General features: G+C 56.0%; 1 protein-coding gene across 1 annotated transcript in view; it reads left to right on the forward strand.

Moving 5' to 3' along the window:
- Positions 1–23841, forward strand: part of PNPLA7 (patatin like phospholipase domain containing 7) — a 165306-nt gene that overhangs the window by 20370 nt on the left and 121095 nt on the right. Inside the window, 8 exon segments of the mRNA XM_068164175.1 lie at positions 104–263; positions 1237–1317; positions 5603–5731; positions 7505–7585; positions 10106–10250; positions 11128–11220; positions 19781–19881; positions 22377–22523. Coding sequence (XP_068020276.1) covers positions 104–263; positions 1237–1317; positions 5603–5731; positions 7505–7585; positions 10106–10250; positions 11128–11220; positions 19781–19881; positions 22377–22523 — 937 coding nt within the window.

Raw genomic sequence — 23841 nt, forward strand, 5'->3', positions numbered from 1 at the left:
GCCGGCCGCTCCTGGGGGCTTGGCTGATCCAGGGAGGAAGTTTCCAAGGCAGTGGTGATTTGTTGTTCTGTTTCCATCCCTCTCTGCATTTTCTTTCCTGCAGGGTCCTTGGCCACTTTGAGAAGCCTCTTTTCCTGGAGCTGTGCAAGCACATGGTTTTTGTGCAGCTGCACGAAGGGGAATACATCTTCCGTCCTGGGCAGCTGGACAACAGCATCTACGTGGTGCAGGATGGCAAGCTGGAAGTCTGCATCCAGGAGAGTGTAAGGAAAACCAGCTCCTCTGTGCCTGCTGGGCTCAGTCTGTTGCCATGAATCAGGAAGCATTCATTAAGCTCAGCTACAAGAGGACACAGTCTCTAGCTGCGCCAGGGGAGGTTGAGGTTGGATGCTGCCTGGGGGTGCTGGTTGATAGTAGGCTGAACATGAGCCAGCAGTGTGCCCAGGGGGCCAGGAGGGCCAATGGCATCCTGGCCTGCATCAGGAACAGTGTGTCCAGTTCTGGGCTCCTCAGGTTAGGAAAGATGTTGAGATGCTGGAAGGTGTCCAGAGAAGGGCATGAAAGCTGGGGAGGGGTCTGGAGCACAGCCCTGTGAGGAGAGGCTGAGGGAGCTGGGGTTGCTTAGCCTGGAGAAGAGGAGGCTCAGGAGTCACCTCATTGCCCTCTGCAACTACCTGAAAGGTGATTGTAGCTGGGAAGGGGTTGGTCTTTTCTCCCAGGCAAGCAGCAGCAGAACAAGAGGACACAGTCTCAAGCTGTGCCAGGGGAGGTTTAGACTCGAGGTGAGGAGAAAGTTCCTCACAGAGAGAGTCATTGGTCATTGGAATGTGCTGCCCAGGGAGGTGGTGGAGTCCCCATCCCTGGAGGTGTTCCAGAGGGGTTTGGATGTGGCACTTGGAGCCATGGTCTAGTCATGAGGTCTGTGTTGATAGGTTGGACTTGACGATCCTTGAGGTCTCTTCCAACCTTAGTTATACTGTGAGACTGTGATCCAGCCTGGGCTCAAACACCTCCAGGGACAGGGCCTCAACCACCTCCCTGGACAACCCATTCCAGGGCTTCACCACTCTCATGGGGAAGAACTTCCTCCTCACATCACATCCTGTGAGGTAGACTGGGGATCCATTTCTGTCAGGGCTGCTCAGGCTGTGTGGCAGAACGAGTGCAAGCTCAGCTCTCTCTGTGCCAAATATACAGCTGTGAGCCTGCAGTAATTCTTCTGTCCTCCACTTGCAGGATGGGACAGAGATGGTTGTGAAGGAAGTGCTGGCAGGAGACAGTGTCCACAGCCTGCTCAGCATCCTGGATGTCATCACGGTAAGTGCTGCAGGTGCAGCTCCCCTGCAGTGCTGCTCTGTGGCACAGAGCCTGGGAGGCAGACCTTGCACCTTGCCAGGAAGGGAGCAGAAAGCAAACTCTCTTTGACCAGTTCCTCTTCTCCCACGTGGGCTGAACAGCTCTAAACTTAGCTGTGTGGTGTGTAAGGAGGTTGTGAAATGTGTGTGCTTGGCAGTGGAGCACTGCCTGCTCCTGACAGGCTGTGGGATTTGGAGGGCACTGTGCTGTGGTCACAGGTTGCTTGAACACCCCCAGCCCACCACCACCACGGCCCCAAGTGCCATGGCCACACCTTTCTTGAGCACCTTCGGGCATGGGGACTCCACCTCCTCCCTGGGCAGCCTCTTCCAGTCCCTGACCACTCTTGCAGCTAAGAAGTTTTTCCTCAGCTCCAATTTAAGCCTCCCCTGGCACAATTTCAGGCCTGAAATTCTATCACCTGAGGCTAGGGCTAAGAGCCCAACCCCCACCTGGCTCCAGCCTCCTCTCAGGGAGCTGCAGAGAGCAATGAGGTCTCCCTCAGCCTCCTCCAGACTGAACACCCCCAGCTCGCTCAGCTGCTCCTCCCCAGCCCTGTTCTCCAGACCCTTCCCCACCTTTGTTGCCCTTCTCTGGACCTGCTCCAGCCCTCAATGTCCTTCTTGGGAGTGAGGGACCCAAAACTGACCCCAGTGGTTGAGGTTTGGCCTTGCCAGTGCCCAGTACAGGAGGACAATCCCTGCCCTGCTCCTGCTGGCCACACCACTGCTGCTCCAGGCCAGGCTGCTGATGGTTTTCTTGGGCACCCCCTGGCTCATCTTTAGCCACTGTCAGCCAAACCCCCCCAGGTCCTTTTTTCCACTGGGCAGTTCCCAGCCCCTCTGCCCCCAGCCTGGAGTGTTTATGGGGGTGCTGTGACCCAAGTGCAGGACCCAGCACTTAGCTTTGTTGTATCTCATGGGATCTTGTCCCATGGCTCCAGCCTGGCTGGGTCCCTTTGCTGAGCCTTCCTACTCTCCAGCAGCCCAACACTGCCACTTTCTGAGGCTGCAATCCATTCCCTTGTCCAGACCACTGATAAAGAGATCAAAGAGATAAAGAGCTCCCCAGCAGTGAGCCCTGGGGAGCAGCCCTGGTGACCAGCTGCCAGCTGGATTGAACTCCATTCCCCACCACACTTTGGGCTCAGCCATCAGCCAGTACTTAACCCAGTGAAGCATCCACAGGTTTGTAGCTGACCTTATGTTGTGCTTCCTGTGCACTTGGCTGTCTCTGCTCATCACAAGGAGCTGCTGTTTGGTGCCAGGAGCTTTAATACAATAGAATTAACCAGGTTGGGAAAGACCTCAGAGATCATCAGGTCCAAGCTATCACCCAACACCATCTGATCAACTCAACCATGGCTCCAAGGGCCTCAGCCAGGCTCTTCCTAAACACCTCCAGGGATGGTGGAGGTGTTTAAGACTCCACCACCTCCCTGGGCAGCACATTCCCATGGCCAAAATGATTCTGTGGAGTTTGCCTTGCCACTTTCAGAAGCAGGCAGACATCTGTCTGGGTGATTGCCATGAAGCTTACTGCAAGTGATGAACAATTGTGAGGCTTGGTTACCATTTCCTGTGTTGAGAGAAAGGACATGAAAATAAGCTGGGGCTGTCCAGGTCTAGCTCTTGCTGTCCAGTTGAAGTGAGGGCAGATTCAGAGGTGGCTCTGCCCCTGCTACTTCCATCAGTAAATGTTTGTAAAGAAACCATTGTGAGGAGGAGGAAGGAGGACAGCAGCATCACCACCTCTCCTCTTCCTTTCCTGTTTGCTTGGTGAATCAATAAGAAGAAATCACAGAATGGGTTGGGTTGGAAGGGACCTCAAAGATCATCCAGCTCCAACCCCCTGCCATGGGCAGGGACCCCTCCCACCAGCCCAGCTTGCTCAAGGCCTCATCCAGCCTGGCCTTCAACACCTCCAGGCAGGAGGCAGCCACAGCCTCCCTGTTCTGCTGTCTCCCCACCCTCACTCTCAACAATTTCTTCCTAATTTGCAGCCTAAATCTTGCCTCTTCCAGCTCAAAGCTCTCCAGAGAAGGAGACTCCACAACCTCTCTGGGCAGCCTGCTCCAGGCCTCCAGCAGCCTCACACCAAAGAAGTTTCTCCTCCTGCTCAGATGCAACCTCCTGGGTTCCAGTTTGTGCCCAGTGCCCCTTGTCCTGTCCCTGGCCCCAGCCTCTTGCCCCCCTACAGGCCCTTTAGCCTCACTAAGCCTTGCTCAGCTCCCCTCTGGGGCTGCTCTTCTTCAGGCTCTACAGCCCCAGGGCTCTCAGGCTCTGCTCCTCATAGAGATGCTCCAGAACCTGGGGAGGGAGGAAGGCAGGAGGGGGAGGAAGACAAAATGCAAGCAGTGGGATAGGGAGGATGTGCCAGATTTCTGGATGCAAAGAGGAGTTGCCACTGCAGGGGGAAGACCATGAGGCAGCTGCACCTCTTGTGGCAGATTTCTCCCCCAGACTCTCTGGGAGTTGGCCATTAGCTGTCACCTGGATTGAGCTGCTGCTTCAGCTGTGCCATCTGTCCCCTGCAGCAGTTAATGGCTCTGCAGGACAGGACAGAGCAGTCACCTGCCTTCAGAACACAGAGTTCTGTGTTGCAGCCCCCCTGCTTCACTCCTGATTAGAGCTGCTGGTGCCCTCAGTGTGCTGCCTGAGCAGAGTCATTGGAACAGGGGGTGCTCCCTGTGCTGCTGATTGCAGCTGAGAGCTGACAATTACAGAACATTTCCTCTTCACCTCCCTCTGACAGCATCTAGCACGTTCCCAGCCAGCTAGAGGTGGGGCTTGCAAGAGTGGTGAAGGGCCTGGGTAAAGGGAAAATTGCACCCTGGAAAGTGAAGGCCTGGGCTGCTCTGTGGAGGGAGAGAGGCTGCTGCATCATTAGCCCTTGCTGGCCTCCAGCTGCTTTGCTGAGAGGCTCTTGGTGTGGGATTCTCCTCAGACAAGCACTGCTCAGACAACAACCCAAACAGCCCCCCTGAGTGTGACCCATGGGGCTTGTTCTGCCCTTTCCAGTAAGGGGTTTTGAGCCACTGTGCAGCTTCCTGCTCATCCTTAGGCCAGGAACTAAAGTTTGAACACATTTCTGTAGTTTCTCACTGGCACTGAGCCCTGCCAGCCCCAGCCCCAGCCTGGCCTGGGCTGAGCCCCAGCAGTGTGGGCAGCAGGGGCAGGGAGGGGATTCTGCCCCTCTGCTGTGCTCTGCTGAGACCTCCCTGCAGTGCTGGGGCAGCTCTGGAGCCCTCAGCACAGCACAGCCAGGGAGCTGCTGGAGCAGGGCCAGAGGAGGCCACAGCAGTGCTGGCAGGGCTGGAAGCCCTCTGCTGTGAGGCCAGGCTGAGAGAGTTGGGGTTGTGCAGCCTGGAGGAGAGAAGGCTCCAGGGAGAGCTTCTGGTGGCCTTGCAGTGCTTCAAGGGCTGAGCAGAGAGCTGGGGACAGACTTTTTCTCAGGGCCTCCTGTGGGAGGCCAAGGGGTGATGGTTTGACCTGAAAGAGAGATTCAGACTGGAGAGAAGGAAGAAATGCACAGAGGGGTGGGGGATGCCCCATCCCTGAAGTGATTTCAGCTGAGGTTGTTTGGGGTTCTGAGCAGCCTGCTCCAGTTGCAGCTGTCCCTGCTGGCTGCAGGGGGGTTGAACTAGATGAGCTTGGATGGTCCCTTGTGAGCCAAACCCCTCTGTGTCTTGGGTGTGGAGCTGGGCTGGTGGAGGTGTGCTGCTCTGTGTGCTTAAAGCAGGCTGGCTGCAGCCTCTGAGTGTGAGGAGAAGCCCAAATGAAGGCAGGCTTCAGTCTGACCTGCAGCAGGGGAAGGCTGCTTTGGTTTTGGGGCAGAGGAGAAGCACAGAAATGGCATTTGGTAGCTGCTTGACTTAATCCAAGGAAGCTCAGGAGAGCTGGGGCACCTGGTGGCTTTGCACTGCAGGTCAAAGAGGTCTTTCAGATGGCAGCTCCCTCAGGAAGCTGGAGATCCAAGCTATTAATGTCAGCCCCAGAGCCTCTAAACAGGTTAGCTGAAGAGGCTGTAATTAAGAAATTGGTTCCAATTAACTTAATTTGATTTCAGGGTCTGTGCTGTGCTGGCCTCCAGAGCAGCAGGCAGGCAGAGCTGGAGCTCGGTCTCCCAGAGGGGATGAGGCAGTCCTGCAGGAGGTGTCCTACAGATGCACAGGATGGTTTGGGTGGGAAGGGAGCTTTGAAGGTCGTGGGGGGCTTCACCTTGGGGCTCTGCAACTCTCTCCTAGGGTCACCCTGCTCCCTACAAAACTGTCTCAGCCCGGGCAGGCTCTCCCTCCACCATCCTGCGCCTCCCAGCCAGTGCCTTCCAAGATGTCTTCAATAAATACCCTGAGACCCTCGTCAGGATGGTGCAGGTGAGCTTTGCTGGGGTCTGGAAGTGGGGCTGGGGGGCAGGAATCACAGCTAGCAGGAGGATGTAGAAGTTCAGCACAGCTTCATCATCCTTTTGCAGATAAGGAACTGCTCAGTGCAGCTTCTCTGCAAGGTTTGGACTGGTTCTCAGCATGAATCAGGTGCAGGAGCCAGACTCAGTAATCTCAGTGTTCATCCTGTTCAGGAGCCCAGGCTCAGCCATCTCAGCCTGACTCAGGTGCAGGAGCCCCAGGCTCAGTCATCTCAGTATGAATCAGGTGCAGGAGCCCCAGGCTCAGCCATCTCAGCCTGACTCAGGTGCAGGAGCCCCAGGCTCAGCCATCTCAGCATGAACCAGGTGCAGGAGCCCCAGGCTCAGCCATCTCAGCCTGACTCAGGTGCAGTAGCCCCAGGCTCAGCCATCTCAGCCTGACTCAGGTGCAGGAGCCCCAGGCTCAGTCATCTCAGTATGAATCAGGTGCAGGAGCCCCAGGCTCAGCCATCTCATCCTGCCTCAGGTGCAGTAGCCCCAGGCTCAGCCATCTCAGCCTGCATCAGGTGCAGGAGCCCCAGACTAAGTAATAGAATAGAATAAACCAGGTTGGAAAAGACCTCAGAGATCATCCAGTCCAACCTATCACCCAGCACCATCTGATCAACTCAACCATGGCACCAAGTGCCTCAGCCAGGCTCTTTCTGAGCACCTCCAGGGATGGGGACTCCACCACCTCCCTGGGCAGCACATTCCCATGGCCAATCTCTCTCTCTATGAAGAATTTCTTGCTAATATCCAACCTAAACCTCCCCTGGCACAGCTTGAGACTGTGTCCTCTTGTTTTGGTGCTGCTTGCCTGGGAGAAGAGCCCAACCCCCACCTGGCTCCAACCTCCCTTCAGGGAGTTGGAGAGAGCAATGAGGTCTCCCCTGAGCCTCCTCTTCTCCAGGCTAAGCAACCCCAGCTCCCTCAGCCTCTCCTCCCACGGCTGTGCTCCAGACCCCTCCCCAGCTTTCTTGCCCTTCTCTGGACAAGTTGAGCCTGACAGTTTGCCAGGTGGTCCCACAGGTGCCCCAGGCCATGGGGGCAGGTGGCCTGCTGAGGCTTTCTGCCCTCCCTGGCCTTTTGCTGTGCTGCCACTTCAGATCTTTCTGCCCTTGCAAACTGTTGTGGTGTGTGGCTGATCTGTGAGTGCCACACAGAGCTGCCAGTGCTGGTGGCTGAGGAGATCAGGTCAGTGCTCAGAGCTCATCAGAATCATAGAATCCCCAAGGTTGGAAAAGACCTCAGAGCTCATGAAGTCCAAGCTGTCATTAGGTCCATGGGAGCTGATCCACAGGAGAAGGAGGAGGGCTTGAGAGTGGAAATGAGCTGCCAGGGCAGAGGAAGGTTGGGGGCAGTGATGTCTTAGGTTGGAGTGCTTGGAGGGCACAGGCTGTGCCTGGGGAGCAGTGGCATCATTGCATTCAGGAGGAGGGATGATTAGAATGAATGACTTTGCTTTCAAGGCATGTTTGTCAATGCTTCCAGCCAGCAAAAAGCATTCCTTGGGGTTTGGGAGGAGGACTTTGGCTTCCTGTGCTGCCAAATGGGTGTGAGGCCTTTGCTGACTCACCTGAGCCTGTCTGTGCCTCAGTTTCTCAGCTGTTAGGAAGGGTTCAGCTGAGGGCAGCCTGCACTGCATGGAGTGGCTGCAGGGGCTCTGCTCCATCCCTGAATGGCAGTGCAGGGAGGAGAGTGCTGACTCCATCCCTCTTGCTTCTTGGTTTCCCACCTGTAGATCATCATGGTGAGGCTGCAGAGAGTGACCTTCCTCGCCCTGCACAACTACCTTGGGCTGACTACTGAGCTCTTCAGCTATGTAAGTCCTGGGCTACAGTTGATCTGCTCTTCCTCTGCAGCCTGGCCCTGGCTGGGCACAGGGAGGATCTCCTTGTTTCACAGGGTCATAATCCAGCTGTGCCATGGCCAAGCAATGGGGACAGTGCTTGAGAAGCAAAGAGTTGTCACAGCAGCCCAGAAAATCTGCCTTGTGCTGATGGCTCAGGAAGGGGGAGAGAAACATAACTTCACTGATCCCCAGCATGGTTAGGGCTAGGAGGGACCTCTGGAGATCACCCAGTCCAACCCCACCCTCTAAAGCAGGGCACCCACAGCACCCTGCCCACAGATCCTTCCACAGCAAACCCAAGAACACCCAGGGATGACCACAGGAGTGTAACAGGGCTGCCTGGGCACATCACAGCAGCCTGGAGGGTGTGGTTGGAAGGGACCACTGGAACTCATCCAGTCCAACCCCCTGCTCCAGCAGGGCACCCACAGCAGCTTGCCCAGGAGCACAATGGCCAGGGGGGGTTGGAAGCTCTCCACACAAGGAGACTCCACAACCTCTCTGGGCAGCCTGCTCCAGGCCTCCAGCAGCCTCACACCAAAGAATTTTCTCCTCCTGCCCAGATGGAACCTCCTGGGTTCCAGTTTGTGCCCAGTGCCCCTGGTCCTGTCCCTGGGCACCACTGAGCAGAGCCTGGCCCCAGTCTCTTGCCCCCCACAGCTCCTTTAGCTCTTGCTGAGCACCGCTCAGGTGCCCTCTGGGGCTGCTCTTCTGCAGGCTCTCAGCCCCAGGGCTCTCAGCCTTTGCTCCTCCCAGAGCTGCTCCAGGCCCCTCAGCAGCTTTGTAGCCTCTGCTGGACTCTCTCCAGCAGTTTCCTCTTGAGCTGGGGACCCAATGTTCCAGATGAGGCCTCACCAGGGCAGAGTAGAGGTGGAGGAGATCCTGCCTTGACCTGCTGGCCATGATCTTCTGCGTGCACCCCATGGCCTTCTTGGCCATGAGGGCACACTGCTCTGAAGGGCTGAAAGAATGCAGCTCTCCAGACTGGTGTCTGCACACAGGGTAGTGATCTTGAGTCACTGCCACTTGTGACAGTTCAAAGGCTGATGCACCCTTGGTGGGGCAGGATCAGGTCGGGCAGTGTGTAAGAATCTGGCCTTAATTGCATGGGTTGTGATGGGATGTCCCCAGGGGTGCTGAGGGAGCTGGCAGGTGGCACTGCAAGGCCTCCACAGCTGGGAGGAGTCCTCTGGGGTCACCCCAGGGCCCAGTCCTGTTGCCCATGCAGGAGTGTGGTTGTGTGGTGGGTTGAAGTTTCCCCCCCAGCATTAACTTTGCCAGCCCAGCTCAGCTGGAAGCAAATGAAGCTGCATTCACAAGCAGAACCTACACTCTGCAGTGGAATGCAATGTGTTCAGACTCTCCAGGGGCTACAACATCATGCAGATATTTACAGTTAATAAACAGCACAAGGACCCCCCTGGCCAAGGACCAGGGGAAGCCACTGCCTTCTCCCTCCCTCCCCTCCTTACCCCCCTGTACAAAAGGGACAAGAGAAAGGAGCAGAGAAGTTAGACTTAGCCAAAGGCAGCTGCTAAGCAGCTTATCTCTCCTGAGTGAAGCTGAACAGCCAGAGCTCAGAAAAGAGGAGAAAAAAGGGAAGAATTGGTGTGGTGCAGCTCCTCTCATTCCTGACACCTACCCAAGGGATTTGTTTAGAACAATCTTTTAGAATAGAATTAACCAGGTTGGAAAAGACCTTTGAGATCATCCAGTCCAACCTCTCACCCAGCACCATCTGAGCAACTCAACCATGGCTCCAAGTGCCTCAGCCAGGCTCTTCCTAAACACCTCCAGGGATGGGGACTCCACCACCTCCCTGGGCAGCACATCCCAATGGCCAATCTCTCTTGCTGGGAAGAATTTCTTCCTCACCTCCAGCCTAAACCTCCCCTGGCACAGCTTGAGACTGTGTCCTCTTGTTCTGGTGCTGGGTGCCTGGCAGAAGAGACCAACCCCCACCTGGCTACAACCTCCCTGCAGGGAGTTGGAGAGAGCAAGAAGGTCTCCCCTGAGCCTCCTCTTCTCCAGGCTAAGCAACCCCAGCTCCCTCAGCCTCTCCTCACAGGGCTGTGCTCCAGACCCCTCCCCAGCTTTCTTGCCCTTCTCTGGACACCTTCCAGCATCTCAACATCTTTCCTAAACTGAGGAGCCCAGAACTGGACACAGGACTCCAGGTGTGGCCTCAGCAGTGCTGAGCACAGGGCACAAGGACTTCCCTGCTCCTGCTGGCCACACTGTTCCTGATGCAGGCCAGGATGCCCTTGGCCTTCTTGGCCCCCTGGGCACACTGCTGGCTCATGTTCAGCCTACTATCACCCAGCACCCCCAGGTCCCTCTCTGCCTGGCTGCTCTCAGCCACTTTTTACACCCAAGAGTGATTGGTTTATGTTTTTCTCCTGTCCTGCTCAAAACCTGCAACTGAATTTGAAAGCCCTGGCCTAAAAGCAGCCCAGGCTGATGTCTGCCTTTTCTCCTTGCCTCGTGCAGCAGAGCCAAGCCCCCCCCCTCACCTCTGTCACCAGTGTGACAGCTGGAGGCAGCTCAAGCAAAGCAGTCAGAAGGCAGCTGCTGAATGTGGCTGAGGAGGATCGTGGAGAGAAGCTGGAGAAGCCTGGAGAGGCTCTGGAAATGGGTAAGGGTCTGGCAGTAGTGGCCCTGCTGCTGCCCTGCAGCCGTGGTGCTATTGATCAGAGGCTGTTCATTGGATCAGGGGAGTCAGGGATTGCCTTAAATCAGTGTCAGGTCTGAAGCCTTTGCTACTCCTGGGCCTTGACAGGAAGGGATTGGGGTTGTTAATGGTGTTGGGGTGGGGAAGGCACAGAAAGGAGCTCCTCCTGTTGGCTGTGCAGTAGGAGCTGTGAGAGTGCTGCACTCCAGGCAGCAGCAGAATTGCTGGGTGTGGAGGGGGCTGTGGGGAGGCTAAAGCTAGGACAGTGAATTGAGCTGAACTTAGTCTCTAAAGCCTGAGGATTCTCTTGGATGAAATTAAAAGCAGTAAGGAGGTTTAAACAGTGCCTGACATTGGGGCTCCCACACCCTGAACACAGCCTGGAGTGAGTGTTAAAAGTGGGGAGTGAGGGATTTCATAGGCTCACAGGTTGGGTTGGGTTGGGTTGGAAAGGACCTTAAAGACCATCCAGATCCAACCCCTGCCATGGGCTGGGACAGCTCCCACCAGCCCAGCTTGCTCAAGGCCTCATCCAGCCTGGAACTGAACACCTCCAGGGAGGGGGCAGCCACAACCTCCCTGGGCAACCTGTTCCACCCTCACTGGACAGAATTTCTTCATCTCCAGTCTCAGCCTCCCCTCTCCCAGCTCAAAGCCATTGTTGCTCATCCTGGCACTCCCAGCCCTTGTCCAAAGTCCTTCCCCAGCTTCCCTGCAGCCCTTTCAGGTACTGGAAGGCTGCTCTGAGGTCTGCCTGGAGCCTTCTTTTCCCCATGCTGAGCAGGAGGGAGCCCCCTGGGCAGTCCCTGAGCCTTGTGTAACTTCTGTTTCTGTGTTTCAGACTCGTTGAAGGTTTCTGGCCCGGAGAGCACTGAGCATGTGTTCAGAAGAAGCCTTTCTTCCCCCCCCTGTGCAGGCTCTCCAGAGCCTTCTGGTGAGTAGTACTCAGTACAAATGCTGGGCAGCACATAATGTGTGTAATCATGGGGGGGAGCAAGGCACAGCCTGGGAGCACTGGGTTAGAGAAGCAGGGAGATGAGCTTAGATAATCACCTGCCCCTAGTGCTGCTCCCTAACTCATTTGTCAGAGATTGCTGTGCTGAAGTAAGAAATGGGCTGTTAGCAGAGAGCTTTCCCTTGCTGCCTGTATTGGCAGTGGGGAACAGGCAGCAATTTGGCTACTAAGAGGGCTGCAATTGAAGAGCTTTATTAATTGATCCAACTGGAAGCAAGGGAGCTGAGCTGCTCTGCTCTCATCTCTCATGCACAGGATGACACAGGATTCCAGCTTGGCTGATTGTCCCAAAGAGCACATTAGGTGGCTCTGTTGCTTTTAGAGGAATGGTTTGTGACTGGGTAATGAGGATGATTTATCAGGGAGTGCTCTGATGAGACCTTTCTGAGGCTGAGCTCTTTTGCTGTGCCTTTTTGGGGAGCTTCAGTCATCTCCACCACGTGCAACTCCCATCTGATCCAGTTGGTTAGGGGCAGATTAATGATCCAGCCAGAGAGGAACTGGAACTTCTTGGCTGAACTTGAGTTGCTGTGGGTGCAGAAGCAGAACCATAAAATCATTAAGGGTGGAAAAGACCTTTGAGGTCATGGAGTCCAACCATAACCCAACTGCCATGACTGCTACACCATGTCCTGAAGCACCACGTCTGCAGCTTCTGGAGCACCTCCAGCCATGGGGACTCCATCACCTCTCTGGGCAGCACATTCCAATCCCTGACCACTCTTGCAGCAGAGAAATTTCTCCCAGTCTCTAACCTAACCCTCCCCTGGCACAGCTTGTGTTCATTTCCTCTCATCCTGTCACTTTTTACTTGGGAGAAGAGGCCAACACCAACCTCACCCCAGCCTCCCTTCTGGGAGCTGTAGAGAGCAATGAGGTCTCTCCTCAGCTTCCTCTTCTCCAAACTAAACCACCCCAGCTCCCTCAGCTGCTCCTCATATGACCTGGCCTCCAAACCCTTCCCCAGCCTCATTGCTTTTCTCTGGACTCCCTTCAGCCCTTCTGTGTCTTTCACAGAATCACCAAAGTTGGAAGAGACCTCAAAGATCATCAAGTCCAACTTGGCACCACAGACCTCATGGCTAAACCATGACACCAAGTGCCACATCCAATCCCCTCTTGAACACCTCCAGGGATGGGGACTCCACCACCTCCCTGGGCAGCACATTCCAATGGCTAACAACTCTCTCTGGGAAGAACTTTCTCCTCACCTCCAGCCTAAACCTCCCCTGGCACAGCTTGAGACTGTGTCCTCTTGTCCTGGTGCTTTCCTATGCTGTAGTGCCCAGGACTGAACCCAGCACACAAGCTGTGGCCACCATCACTGCCCTACTCCTGCTGCACACACTGTACTCTGCCAGAGATCCCCCCCATAACCATCTCACTCTGATGCTGAGGGGCTTGGAGCAGCTCTGTGAGGAGCAAAGGCTGAGAGCCCTGGGGCTGAGAGCCTGCAGAAGAGCAGCCCCAGAGGGGAGCTGAGCAATGCTCAGCAAGAGCTAAAGCCTGGGGGGCAAGAGGCTGGGGCCAGACTCTGCTCAGTGGTGCCCAGGGACAGGACCAGGGGCACTGGGCACAAACTGAAACCCAGGAGGCTCCATCTGAGCAGGAGGAGAAACTTCTTTGGTGTGAGGCTGCTGGAGGCCTGGAGCAGGCTGCCCAGAGAGGTTGTGGAGTCTCCCCTGGAGAGCTTCCAACCCCCCGTGGGCATTGTGCTCCTGGGCAGGCTGCTGTGGGTGCCCTGCTTTAGAAGGGGTTTGGCCTGCATCAGGAAGAGTGTGGCCAGCAGGAGCAGGGAAGTCCTTGTGTCCTGTGCTCAGCACTGCTGAGGCCACACCTGGAGTCCTGTGTCCAGTTCTGGGCTCCTCAGGTTAGGAAAGAGGTTGAGCTGCTGGAAGGTGTCCAGAGAAGGGCAAGAGAGCTGGGGAGGGGTCTGGAGCACAGCCCTGTGAGGAGAGGCTGAGGGAGCTGGGGTTGCTTAGCCTGGAGAAGAGGAGGCTCAGGGGAGACCTTCTTGCTCTCTGCAACTCCCTGAAGGGAGGTTGTAGCCAGGTGGGGGTTGGTCTCTTCTCCCAGGCAAGCAGCACCAGAACAAGAGGACACAGTCTCAAGCTGTGCCAGGGGAGGTTTAGGCTGGAGGTGAGGAAGAAATTCTTCCCAGCAAGAGAGATTGGCCATGGGAATGTGCTGTCCAGGGAGGTGGTGGAGTCCCCATCCCTGGAGGTGTTTAAGAAGAGCCTGGCTGAGGCACTTGGTGCCATGGTTTAGTGGATCAGATGGTGCTGGGTGAGAGGTTGAACTGGATGATCTCTGAGGTCTTTTCCAAGCTGGTTAATTCCATTCCATTCAATTCCATCTCCAGAGGTCCCTTCCAACCCCCCCATGCCAGACTGCTGTGAGCTGCCCAGGCAGCCTTGTTACACTCCTGTGTTCCAGTCCCTGTGTGTTCTTGGGTTTGCTGTGGAAGGATCTCTGCAAGTTAGCAGAGCCTGCATCCATCTGTCCTTCCTTTCCCCTTCTCTGTGTTGTGGGAGTTATGTCAGGGTTCACAGAGGGAGAAGATGATTTTTCCCTGGCAGAAGGAGCACATCCAATTGGGTAATTATGGTTTGCTTCAGTGAATGGAGCTGATCCCTGCTCACTGCCCAGAGGTTTCAAGTCCCTCTTCAGCTCAGCCAGACACCACCTTGGTGTCTTTATTGAAATGATGAAGATCTTGCTTCAGGTTCTCTTCCCTGCCTTACTGTGTGGCCAGACTCCATGGGCATATTGATTGTGTCTGTTAGTCAGAGGAGGGAGAGCTGTCTGTTATTAGAGGCATGCAGGTGCTGTCAGCTCAGCCTGGCTTCCTAGAATTAACCCAAACTGCTGCAAATGATTTCTGGGAAACCATTTTTCTTCCCTTGCTGCAGGGGCTGGGGTGTGCTTTCATCTGGCTTTGGTGTGGGGCTGTCTGCCTTGGAGCAGAGCAGTTGTGTAGGTGAGGAAATACAACCCTGCTGGCTCAGGCTGCTCTGCCTGGGCAGGATATTAACCCTGTGAGGGGAAGAGATGGAATGAAGTCATGGGGAGCATCTGAGCTGGTGGACAGAAACACTGGGGTTGGGTTGGAAGGGAGCTCAAAGCTCAGCCAGCTCCAGCCCCCTGCCATGGGCAGGGACACCTCCCCCCAGCCCAGCTTGCTCAAGGCCTCATCCAGCCTGGCCTGGAACACCTCCAGGCAGGAGGCAGCCACAGCCTCCCTGGGCAGCCTGTGCCAGAGTCTCCCCAGCCTCACTCTCAACAATTTCTTCCTCCTCTCCACTCTCAGTCTCCCCTCTCCCAGCTCAAAGCCATTGTTCCTCATCCTGGCACTCCCAGCCCTTGTCCAGAGTCCCTCCCCAGCTCTCCTGGAGCCCTTCAGGTCCTGGAAGGCTGCTCTGAGGTCTTCCTGGAGCCTTCTCTTCTCCAGGCTGCACAGCCCCAACTCTCCCAGCCTGGCCCCACAGGGGAGGTTCTGCACCCTCTCATCATCTCTGTGGCCTCCTGTGGACCCACTCCATCAGCTCCAGGTCCTTCTTGTGCTGGGGGCCCCAGAGCTGGAGGCAGTGCTGCAGGTGGGGTCTGAGCAGAGCAGAGGGGCAGAATCCCCTCCCTGTGCTGCTGCTCTCCCTGCTTCAGGCCACACTTCATTAGCTGAAAGAAATACAGCAACAGGTTCCTAGAAGTGCGTGCTCCCAACTCAATGCTTTTAAGGTTAGACAGCAGCTACCTTTGACATCATCCAGTCCAACCTATCACCCAGCACCTTCTGATCAACTAAACCATGGCACCAAGGGCCTCAGCCAGGCTCTTCCTAAACACCTCCAGGGATGGGGACTCCACCACCTCCCTGGGCAGCACATCCCAAGGGCCAATCTCTCTTGCTGGGAAGAACTTTCTCCTCTCCTCCAACCTAAACCTCCCCTGGCACAGCTTGAGACTGTGTCCTCTTGTTCTGGTGCTGGGTGCCTGGGAGAAGAGACCAACCCCCACCTGGCTCCAACCTCCCTGCAGGGAGTTGGAGAGAGCAAGAAGGTCTCCCCTGAGCCTCCTCTTCTCCAGGCTAAGCAACCCCAGCTCCCTCAGCCTCTCCTCCCAGGGCTGTGCTCCAAATATGAGGCCAAGTGCTGGCTCCTGCACTTTGATCACCACAACCCCATGAATGCTCCAGGCTTGTGGAAGAGGCTGGAATCTGCCCAGCATAGGAGGATCTGGGGATGCTGAAGATGAGCCAGGGGGTGCCCAGGTGGACAAGAAGGCCACCAGCAGCCTGGCCCTGATCAGCAATGGGGGTGGCCAGCAGGAGCAGGGAGGTGATCTTGCCCCTGTGTTGGGCACTGGTGAGGCCACACCTTCAGTATTGGGTTCAGTTTTGGGCCTCTCACTGCCAGAAGGACATTGAGGGGTTGGAGCAGGTCCAGAGAAGGGCAACCAAGCTGGGGAAGGGTCTGGAGAACAGGGCTGGGGAGGAGCAGCTGAGGGAGCTGGAGGTGTTCAGCCTGGAGAAGAGGAGGCTGAAGGGAGACCTCATTGCTCTTATAAGAGGTTGGATTGAGGTGGGGTTTGGTCTCTTCTAAGCAGCAAGTGACAGGACAAGAGGGAGCTGCTCAGGTTGCAGCAGGGGTGGTTTAGGTTGGTCATGAGAAGAAACTTCTTCACTGGAAGGCTTGTCAGACACTGGCACAGGCTGCCCAGGGAGGAGGCTGAATTCCCCTCCCTGGAGGTGTTTCAAAGAGGCAGAGCTGTCTAAGCTGTCAGCTCGTGGCTGGGACCACTACACTCTGAGCTGGGCTAGGAACTGGCTGGAGGCTGAGCCCAGAGAGTGGTGGTGAATGGTGCCACAGCCAGCTGGCAGCCAGGCACCAGTGCTGTGCCCCAGGGAGCAGTGCTGGGCCCTGTGCTCTTTAACATCTTCACTGATGATCTGGATGAAGGCATTGAGTCCATCATCAGTAAATGTGCAGATGACAGCAAGCTGGGGGCAGGAGTTGATCTGCCGGAGGGTAGAGAGGCTCTGCAGAGGGACCTGGACAGGCTGGGCAGATGGGCAGAGGCCAAGGGCAGGAGATTGAACACATCCAAGTGCCAGGGGCTGCACATTGGCCACAGCAACCCCAGGCAGAGCTACAGGCTGGGGGCAGAGTGGCTGAGAGCAGCCAGGCAGAGAGGGACCTCAGGGTGCTGATTGACAGCAGCTGAACATGAGCCAGCAGTGTGCCCAGGTGGCCAAGAAGGCCAAGGGCATCCTGGCCTGCATCAGGAAGAGTGTGGCCAGCAGGAGCAGGGAAGTCCTTGTGCCCTGTGCTCAGCACTGCTTAGGCCACACCTTGAGTCCTGTGTCCAGTTCTGGGCTCCTCAGTTTAGGAAGGACATCAAAACACTTGAAGGTGTCCAGAGAAGGGCAAGAAAGCTGGGGAGGGGTCTGGAGCACAGCCCTGTGAGGAGAGGCTGAGGGAGCTGGGGTTGCTTAGCCTGGAGAAGAGGAGGCTCAGAGGAGACCTTCTTGCTCTCTCCAACTCCCTGCAGGGAGGTTGTAGCCAGGTGGGGGTTGGTCTCTTCTCCCAGGCACCCAGCCCCAGAACAAGAGGACACAGTCTCAAGCTGTGCCAGGGGAAGTTTAGGCTGGAGGTGAGGAAGAAATTCTTCCCAGCAAGAGAGATTGGCCATGGGAATGTGCTGCCCAGGGAGGTGGTGGAGTCCCCATCCCTGGAGGCGTTCCAGAGGGGATTGGATGTGGCACTTGGTGCCATGGTCTGGTCATGAGGTCTGTGTTGATAGGTTATACTTGATGATCCTCGAGGTCCTTTCCAACCTAAGTGACACTGTGATACTGTGATCCTGTGAGCTGTGGTGCTGAGGGCCATGGCTTAGCAGCAGACAACAGGGAATGGAGGTGATCCCAAAAGTCTCTTCCAAGCAAGAGCTGTGTGTGAAGGTAAGAGGCAGCTGAGCCCCTGCCAGGGCCCACGTCAGATGCCATTGTTTGTGCAGTGACTTTCAGCCCAGCAGTGTGTGGGATAGCAGTGAGCATGTGTTCCCCCAGGAGCATTGCCTTCCCCTCTTGAGTTTCCCACTGCCTTCTGTTCTCTTGACTCAACAGTTCCACTGAGAGCTCGTTCTGCTGTTTCCTTTCTGCCTCCCATTTGAGCAACAAGACAGTTTAATTAATCACTGTGTGGGAAGCTCAGAGCTGTGGCTGAGGAAGACTTCTGCTTTGAATAGAACTCTAGTAGACAGAAGCTTCCACTCTTGGAATGCCTCCTTTCCCCTCTCTCTCCTCTCTTTAATATGCAGACCTGGGCAGAGGATGCTTTTCATGGAATCAGTAAGGTTGGGAAAGACCTCAGAGATCATCAAGTCCAACCTGACACCCAGCACCTCCTGACAACTAAACCATGGCTCCAAGTGCCACATCCAATCCCCTCTGGAACACCTTCAGTGATGGTGACTCCACCACCTCCCTGGGCAGCACATCCCAATGGCCAGTCTCTCTTGCTGGGAAGAACTTCTTCCTAACCTCCAGCTTAAACCTCCCCTGGCACAGCTTGAGACTGTGTCCTCTTGTCCTGGTGCTGGGTGCCTGGGAGAAGAGACCAACCCCTACCTGGCTACAACCTCCCTGCAGGGAGCTGCAGAGAGCAAAAGGTCTCCCCTGAGCCTCCTCCTCTCCAGGCTAAGCAACCCCAGCTCCCTCAGCCTTGATGATGACTCCAGTGGCAGGTTGGGATTTGCTTCATGCAAGATTTCTTCATGTTCTGTGGACCACAGCAGCCCAGCATGGTGAATTTTCATGTGAGGAAGGGCTGAGAGCTGGGCTTGCTCAGCCTGGAGAGGAGAAGGCTTAGGGGAGAGCTAGAGCCTGATCAGCACAGCATGTGAGGAGGGAGGGAAAGGGGAAATGGCCATGGAGAAGAGAAGGCTGAGGGGAGACCTTACTGCCATGGAGCAGGACAGCAAGGGTGGCTGCCAGCAGGATGGAGACTCCCTCCTCACAAGGAGTCCCAGGGAGAAGCCAAGGGGAGATGGGGACAAGCTCCTGCTGGGGAGAGTCCCAGTGGGCTCCAGAAGAAAATGTTTCCCCTTGAGAGCAGTTGGAGACTGGAATCATCTGCCAAGGGCTCTAGTGGAGTCCTCTCCACTGGGCAGCTTAAGGCTCAGCTTGCCAGGGTGCTGAGCCAGCTCACTGCACCTCCTGTGACCTAGAAAGATTGGAGCAGATGATCCCTGGGGTCTCTTCCAAGCTGGCATTCTGGGGTTCTGTGATTGATGAGCATGGAAAGCCCAGAGCAGTTGTGGAAAAGGTCTGAAATGCTTTCAGGCTTTGGGGGGGGCTGTTTTGGATGGATGGAGTGAGACTTGCAGATGGCTTTGTTCTCCCTGTGAGAGCTGTTGCAGTGCAGTAGGGACAAAAGGACCTCCTTTGGTTTGGTGGAGTTGAGGGAAATAATGATCTGCTGCAGAGCAGTGAAGGGGAAAAGGACCTGGGGGGTCCTAGGGTAGGGGAAGTTGCCCAGGAGCCAGCAATGTGCTCTGGTGGCCAGGAAGGCCAAGGGCATCCTGGGCTGGATGGGAAGGGCTGTGGTCAGTAGGCTGAGAGAGGTTCTCCTCCCTCTCTCCTCTGCCCTGGGGAGGCCACATCTGGAATATTGTGTCCAGTTCTGGGCCCCTCAGTTCAAGAAGGACCTTGGGGAACTGCTTGAGAGAGTCCAGCACAGAGCCACAGAGCTGCTGCAGGCAGTGGAACATCTTCCTCATGAGCAGAGCCTGAGGGAGCTGAGGGCTGTGGAGCTTGGAGAGCAGGAGCCTGAGGGTGACCTCACTGCTGGTGATGAAGCTGTGCAGGGTGAGTGGCCAGAGGCTGGGGCCAGGCTCTGCTGGGGGATGCCCAATGCCAGCACAAGGGGCAGTGGTGGGAGCTGAGGCAGAGGAAGTGCCATGGAAACAGGAGGAAGAGTTTTTACCCTGTAAGGGTGGCAGAGCCCTGGAGCAGGCTGCCCAGGGGGGTTGTGGAGTCTCCCTCTCTGGAGATATTCCAAACCCTCCTGGCTGTGTTCCTGTGTGAGCTGCCCTGGGTGCTCCTGCTCTGGCAGGGGGTTGGACTGGCTGAGCTTTGGGGTCCCTTCCAGCCCCTGGCATGCTGTGGTGCTGTGATTTTCTTTAAGCAATGAGGAATATCTGGGGGATTTGCCTCTTCCTGAGGACCTTCAGCTCAAGATGGCTCTGGTTTGTCTGCCCTGAAGGAATACTTGTTGTGTGTACAGGAGTGAATGTGGCAGGTTTGGGGCATGTTGAGAGGAGGTGAAGGTCTCAGCAGATCTTCCAGGTGAAAAGGAGCTAGGGAGCTAAATAAGAGTATGAAGAGGCCACTGCAAACCAAAAGGCCACCCAAGAGGAAGCTGGTGGAGTGGGAAGCTGTAATCAAGGAGGTGCTTAATAAAGACTCTTCTGTTGCTTGTAGGTAACTGCAGTGGTGCCAAGTCAGACATGGACATGGCCTATGAAAGGGCCAGAGTGCACTTTGGCTCAGAGGACACTGCCAGCAGCCCTGTGGTGGGCAAGGTAGGTCATGCCCTCTGCAGAGCCCAGCCTGCTGCTTCCCCTGCACTTCCTCACAGCAGTGGTTCCTTGAGTGAGTTGAATGGTTCCTCCCTTCCTTCAAAGTGAGGTCTTTGCAGCTCAGTGTGAGCTGTGGCATTTCACAGGCACAGGATGGGTTGGGTTGGAAACCTTCAAGCTCATCCAGTTCCAACCCCCCTGCCGTGGGCAGGGACACCTCCCGCCAGCCCAGGCTGCTCAAGGCCTCATCCAACCTGGCCTGAAACACCTCCAGGCTCAGAGCCTCCACAGCTTCCCTGGGCAACCTGTGCCAGTGTCTCACCACCCTCATGGGGAAGCATTTGCTGCTAACTACTAATCTAAATGGAGCTTCTTGCAGTTTGAAGCCATCACCCCTTGTCCTGTCACTGCCTTGCCTGTGTGAAAGGTCCCTCCCCAGCTTTCCTGTAGCCCCTTTCAAACACTGGAAGGCTGCTCTTAGGTCTCCCTGGAGCCTTTTCTTCTCCAGAGCCCAACTCTCAGCCTGGCCTCACAGCAGAGGGCTTCCAGCCCTGCCAGCATTGCTCTCTGCTCAGCCCTTGAATCACTGCAAGGCCACCAGAAGCTCTCCCTGGAGCCTTCTCTCCTCCAGGCTGCACAACCCCAACTCTCTCAGCCTGGCCTCCCAGCAGAGGGCTTCCAGCCCTGCCAGCACTGCTGTGGCCTCCTCTGGCCCTGCTCCAACAGGTCCCTGGCTGTGCTGTGCTGAGGGCTCCAGAGCTGCCCCAGCACTGCAGGAGAGGTCTGAGCAGAGCACAGCAGAGGGGCAGAATCCCCTCCCTGCCCCTGCTGCCCACACTGCTGGGGCTCAGCCCAGGACAGGGCTGCAAGCTCATCCAGCCTGGTCTTGAACACCTCCAGGAAGGGGCAGCCACAGCCTCCCTGGGCAACCTGTGCCAGGCTCTCCCCACCCTCCCTGTAAAGAATTTCTTCCTCATCTCCAGTCTCAATCTGCCTTCTTCCAGCTCAAAGCCGTAGTCCCTTGTCCTGTCACCACAAGGCCTTGTCCAAAGTCCCTTCCCACCTCTTCTGGAGCCCCTTTGGATCCTGGAAGGCTGCTCTGAGGTCTCCCCAGAGCTGCCTTTTCTCCAGTCAGACCATGCTTCATTTGTCAGAACCACTTTGCAGCAAGGAATTAAGAACTTGTTTCAGCCTGTGAACTTCCAGTCCTGAGTTATGAAGCTGTTCTTCTTTTTGTGGTCTGCTTTTTATGAAGACCTGGAAGTTCAGAGCATCAAAATGCTCCTGAAATGTGAAACTGCAAGCCAAGAATCCCAGAATGCCAGCTTGGAAGGGACCCCAAGGATAGAATAGAATAGAATTAACCAGCTTGGAAAAGATCTTTCAGATCATCCAGTCCAACCTCTCACCCAGCACCATCTGATCAACTCAACCATGGCACCAAGGGCCTCAGCCAGGCTCTTCCTAAACACCTCCAGGGATGGGGTCTCCACCTCCTCCCTGGGCAGCACATCCTCATGGCCAATCTCTCTCTCTATGAAGAACTTCCTCACCTCCAGCCTAAACCTCCCCTGGCACAGCTTGAGACTGTGTCCTCTTGTTCTGGTGCTGGGTGCCTGGGAGAAGAGACCAAGCCCCACCTGGCTACAACCTCCCTGCAGGGAGTTGGAGAGAACAAGAAGGTCTCCCCTGAGCCTCCTCTTCTGCAGGCTAAGCAACCCCAGCTCCCTCAGCCTCTCCTCACAGGGCTGTGCTCCAGACCCCTCCCCACCTTTGTTGCCCTTCTCTGGACACCTTCCAGCATCTCAACCTCTTTCCTAACCTGAGGGGCCCAGAACTGGACCCAGGACTCAAGCTGCTCCAACCTTCTCAGGTCGCAGCAGAGTTGCAGTGAGCTGGCCCAGCACCCTGGCAAGCTGAGTCTTAAGCTGCCCAGTGGAGAGGACTCCACTAGAGCCCTTTGGAGATGATTCCAGTCTCCAGCTGTTCCCAAGGGCAAACATTTCCTTCTGGAGTCTCCACTGGGACTCTCCCCAGCAGGAGTTTGTCCCCATCTCCCCTTGGCTTCTCCCTGGGACTCCTTGTGGAGTCTCCATCCTCCTGGCAGCCACCCTTGCTGTCCTGCTCCATGGCAGTAAGGTCTCCCCTAAGCCTTCTCTTCTCCATGGCCATTTCCCCATTCCCTCCCTCCTCACATGCTGTGCTGATCAGGCTCTAACTCTACCAGGCTGGCAGCTGCCCAGTTTCTGCAGAGCCTCTTGTTCTCCCCTCTCTCAAGCTGTGATGAGTACCTTAGTTTGACTTGGGTGTGAGCTTTGCAGAGGAACCCAAGGCTAAGGAAGGTCCCAGGCTGTTGCTTTTCTGGAAGCTTTGCTTTCTGCTTTTGCAGGCCACCAGTTGTGGTGGGCAGGGAACACAGGTGATCTGGCAGGCATTTGCTGGGGGGGTGCCAAGCCCAGCACTGAAACTGATGCTTGTTGTGTTTCTCTTCCTTGCAGTCCATACTGAAGAAGACTGTGACAGTGACAGGGACTCCTTCAGCAGTTTTCCACTACAGTGCTGTGCAGGATTCCTGTAACAGCAAACACATTGATGCCATCTTTGAAGCAGCCAAGAAAGACCTTTCAGCCTTGATGAAGCTTGATGTAAGTTCACAGAACCATGGGATGGCTTAGGGTGGAAGGGGCTTCAGAGGTCATCTACTGCAACCCCCTTGCCATGGGCAGGGACCGCTAGACTCAGCTGCTTAAGGCCTCATCCTACCTGGCCTTCAACACCTCCAGGGAGGAGGCAGCCACAGCCTTCCTGGGAAACCTATTCCAGAGTCTCACCACCCTCACAGTATCACAGTATCACTTAGGTTGGAAAGGACCTTGAGGATCATCGAGTCCAACCTATCAACACAGACCCCATGCCTAGACCATGGCACCAAGTGCCACATCCAGTCCCCTCTGGAACACCTCCAGGGTCGATGACTCCACCACCCCCCTGGGCAACCCGTTCCAATGCCGAATGACTCACTCGGTGAAGAACTTCCTCCTCACCTCGAGTCTAAACCTCCCCTGGCACAGCTTGAGACTGTGTCCTCTTGTTCTGGTGCTGGGTGCCTGGGAGAAGAGGCCAACCCCTTCCTGGCTACAACCTCCCTTCAGGGAGCTGGAGAGAGCAAGAAGGTCTCCCCTGAGCCTCCTCTTCTGCAGGCTAAGCAACCCCAGCTCCCTCAGCCTCTCCTCACAGGGCTGTGCTCCAGACCCCTCCCCAGCCTTGTTGCCCTTCTCTGGACACGCTCAAGTGTTTCAATGTCCTTCTTAAACTGAGGAGCCCAGAACTGGACACAGGACTCAAGGTGTGGCCTAACCAAAGCAGAGTACAGGGGCACTATGACCTCCCTGCTCCTGCTGGCCACACTATTCCTGATGCAGGCCAGGATGCCATTGGCCCTTCTGGCCGCCTGGGCACACTGCTGGCTCATATTCAGGTGGCTGTCGATCAGCACCCCTAGGTCCCTCTCTGTTTGGGAGCTCTCAGCCACTCTGACCCCAGCCTGTAGCTCTGCATGGGATTGCCGTAGCCAAAGTGCAGCCCCTGGCACTTGGACTTGTTGAATGCACACTGAAGAACTTCTTCCTCAGCTTCAGTCTAACCCTGCTCTCCTTCAGCTTCAAACCATTTCCCCTTGTCCTGTCTCCATACACCCTCAGGAGAAGTCTCTCTGCAGCCTTCCTGCAGGATCCCTTCAGCTCCTGGCAGGCAGCTCTGAGGTCCCCTCAGACTCTTCTCATTTCCAGCCTGAACACCCCCAGCTCACTCAGCCTGTCCCCACAGCAGAGCTGCTCCAGCCCTTGGATCATCTCTGTGGCCTCCTCTGGACTCACTCCAGCAGCTCTGGGTCCTTCTTCTCCGGGGGACACCAGAACTGGAGGCAGGACTGGAGGTGAGGTCTGAGCAGAGCCCAGGGGCAGA

Source organism: Melanerpes formicivorus, unplaced genomic scaffold (assembly GCF_026170545.1).
Source record: "Melanerpes formicivorus ecotype bairdi unplaced genomic scaffold, bMelFor1.0.p_v2 SCAF_77, whole genome shotgun sequence".
NCBI lineage: Eukaryota > Metazoa > Chordata > Aves > Piciformes > Picidae > Melanerpes > Melanerpes formicivorus.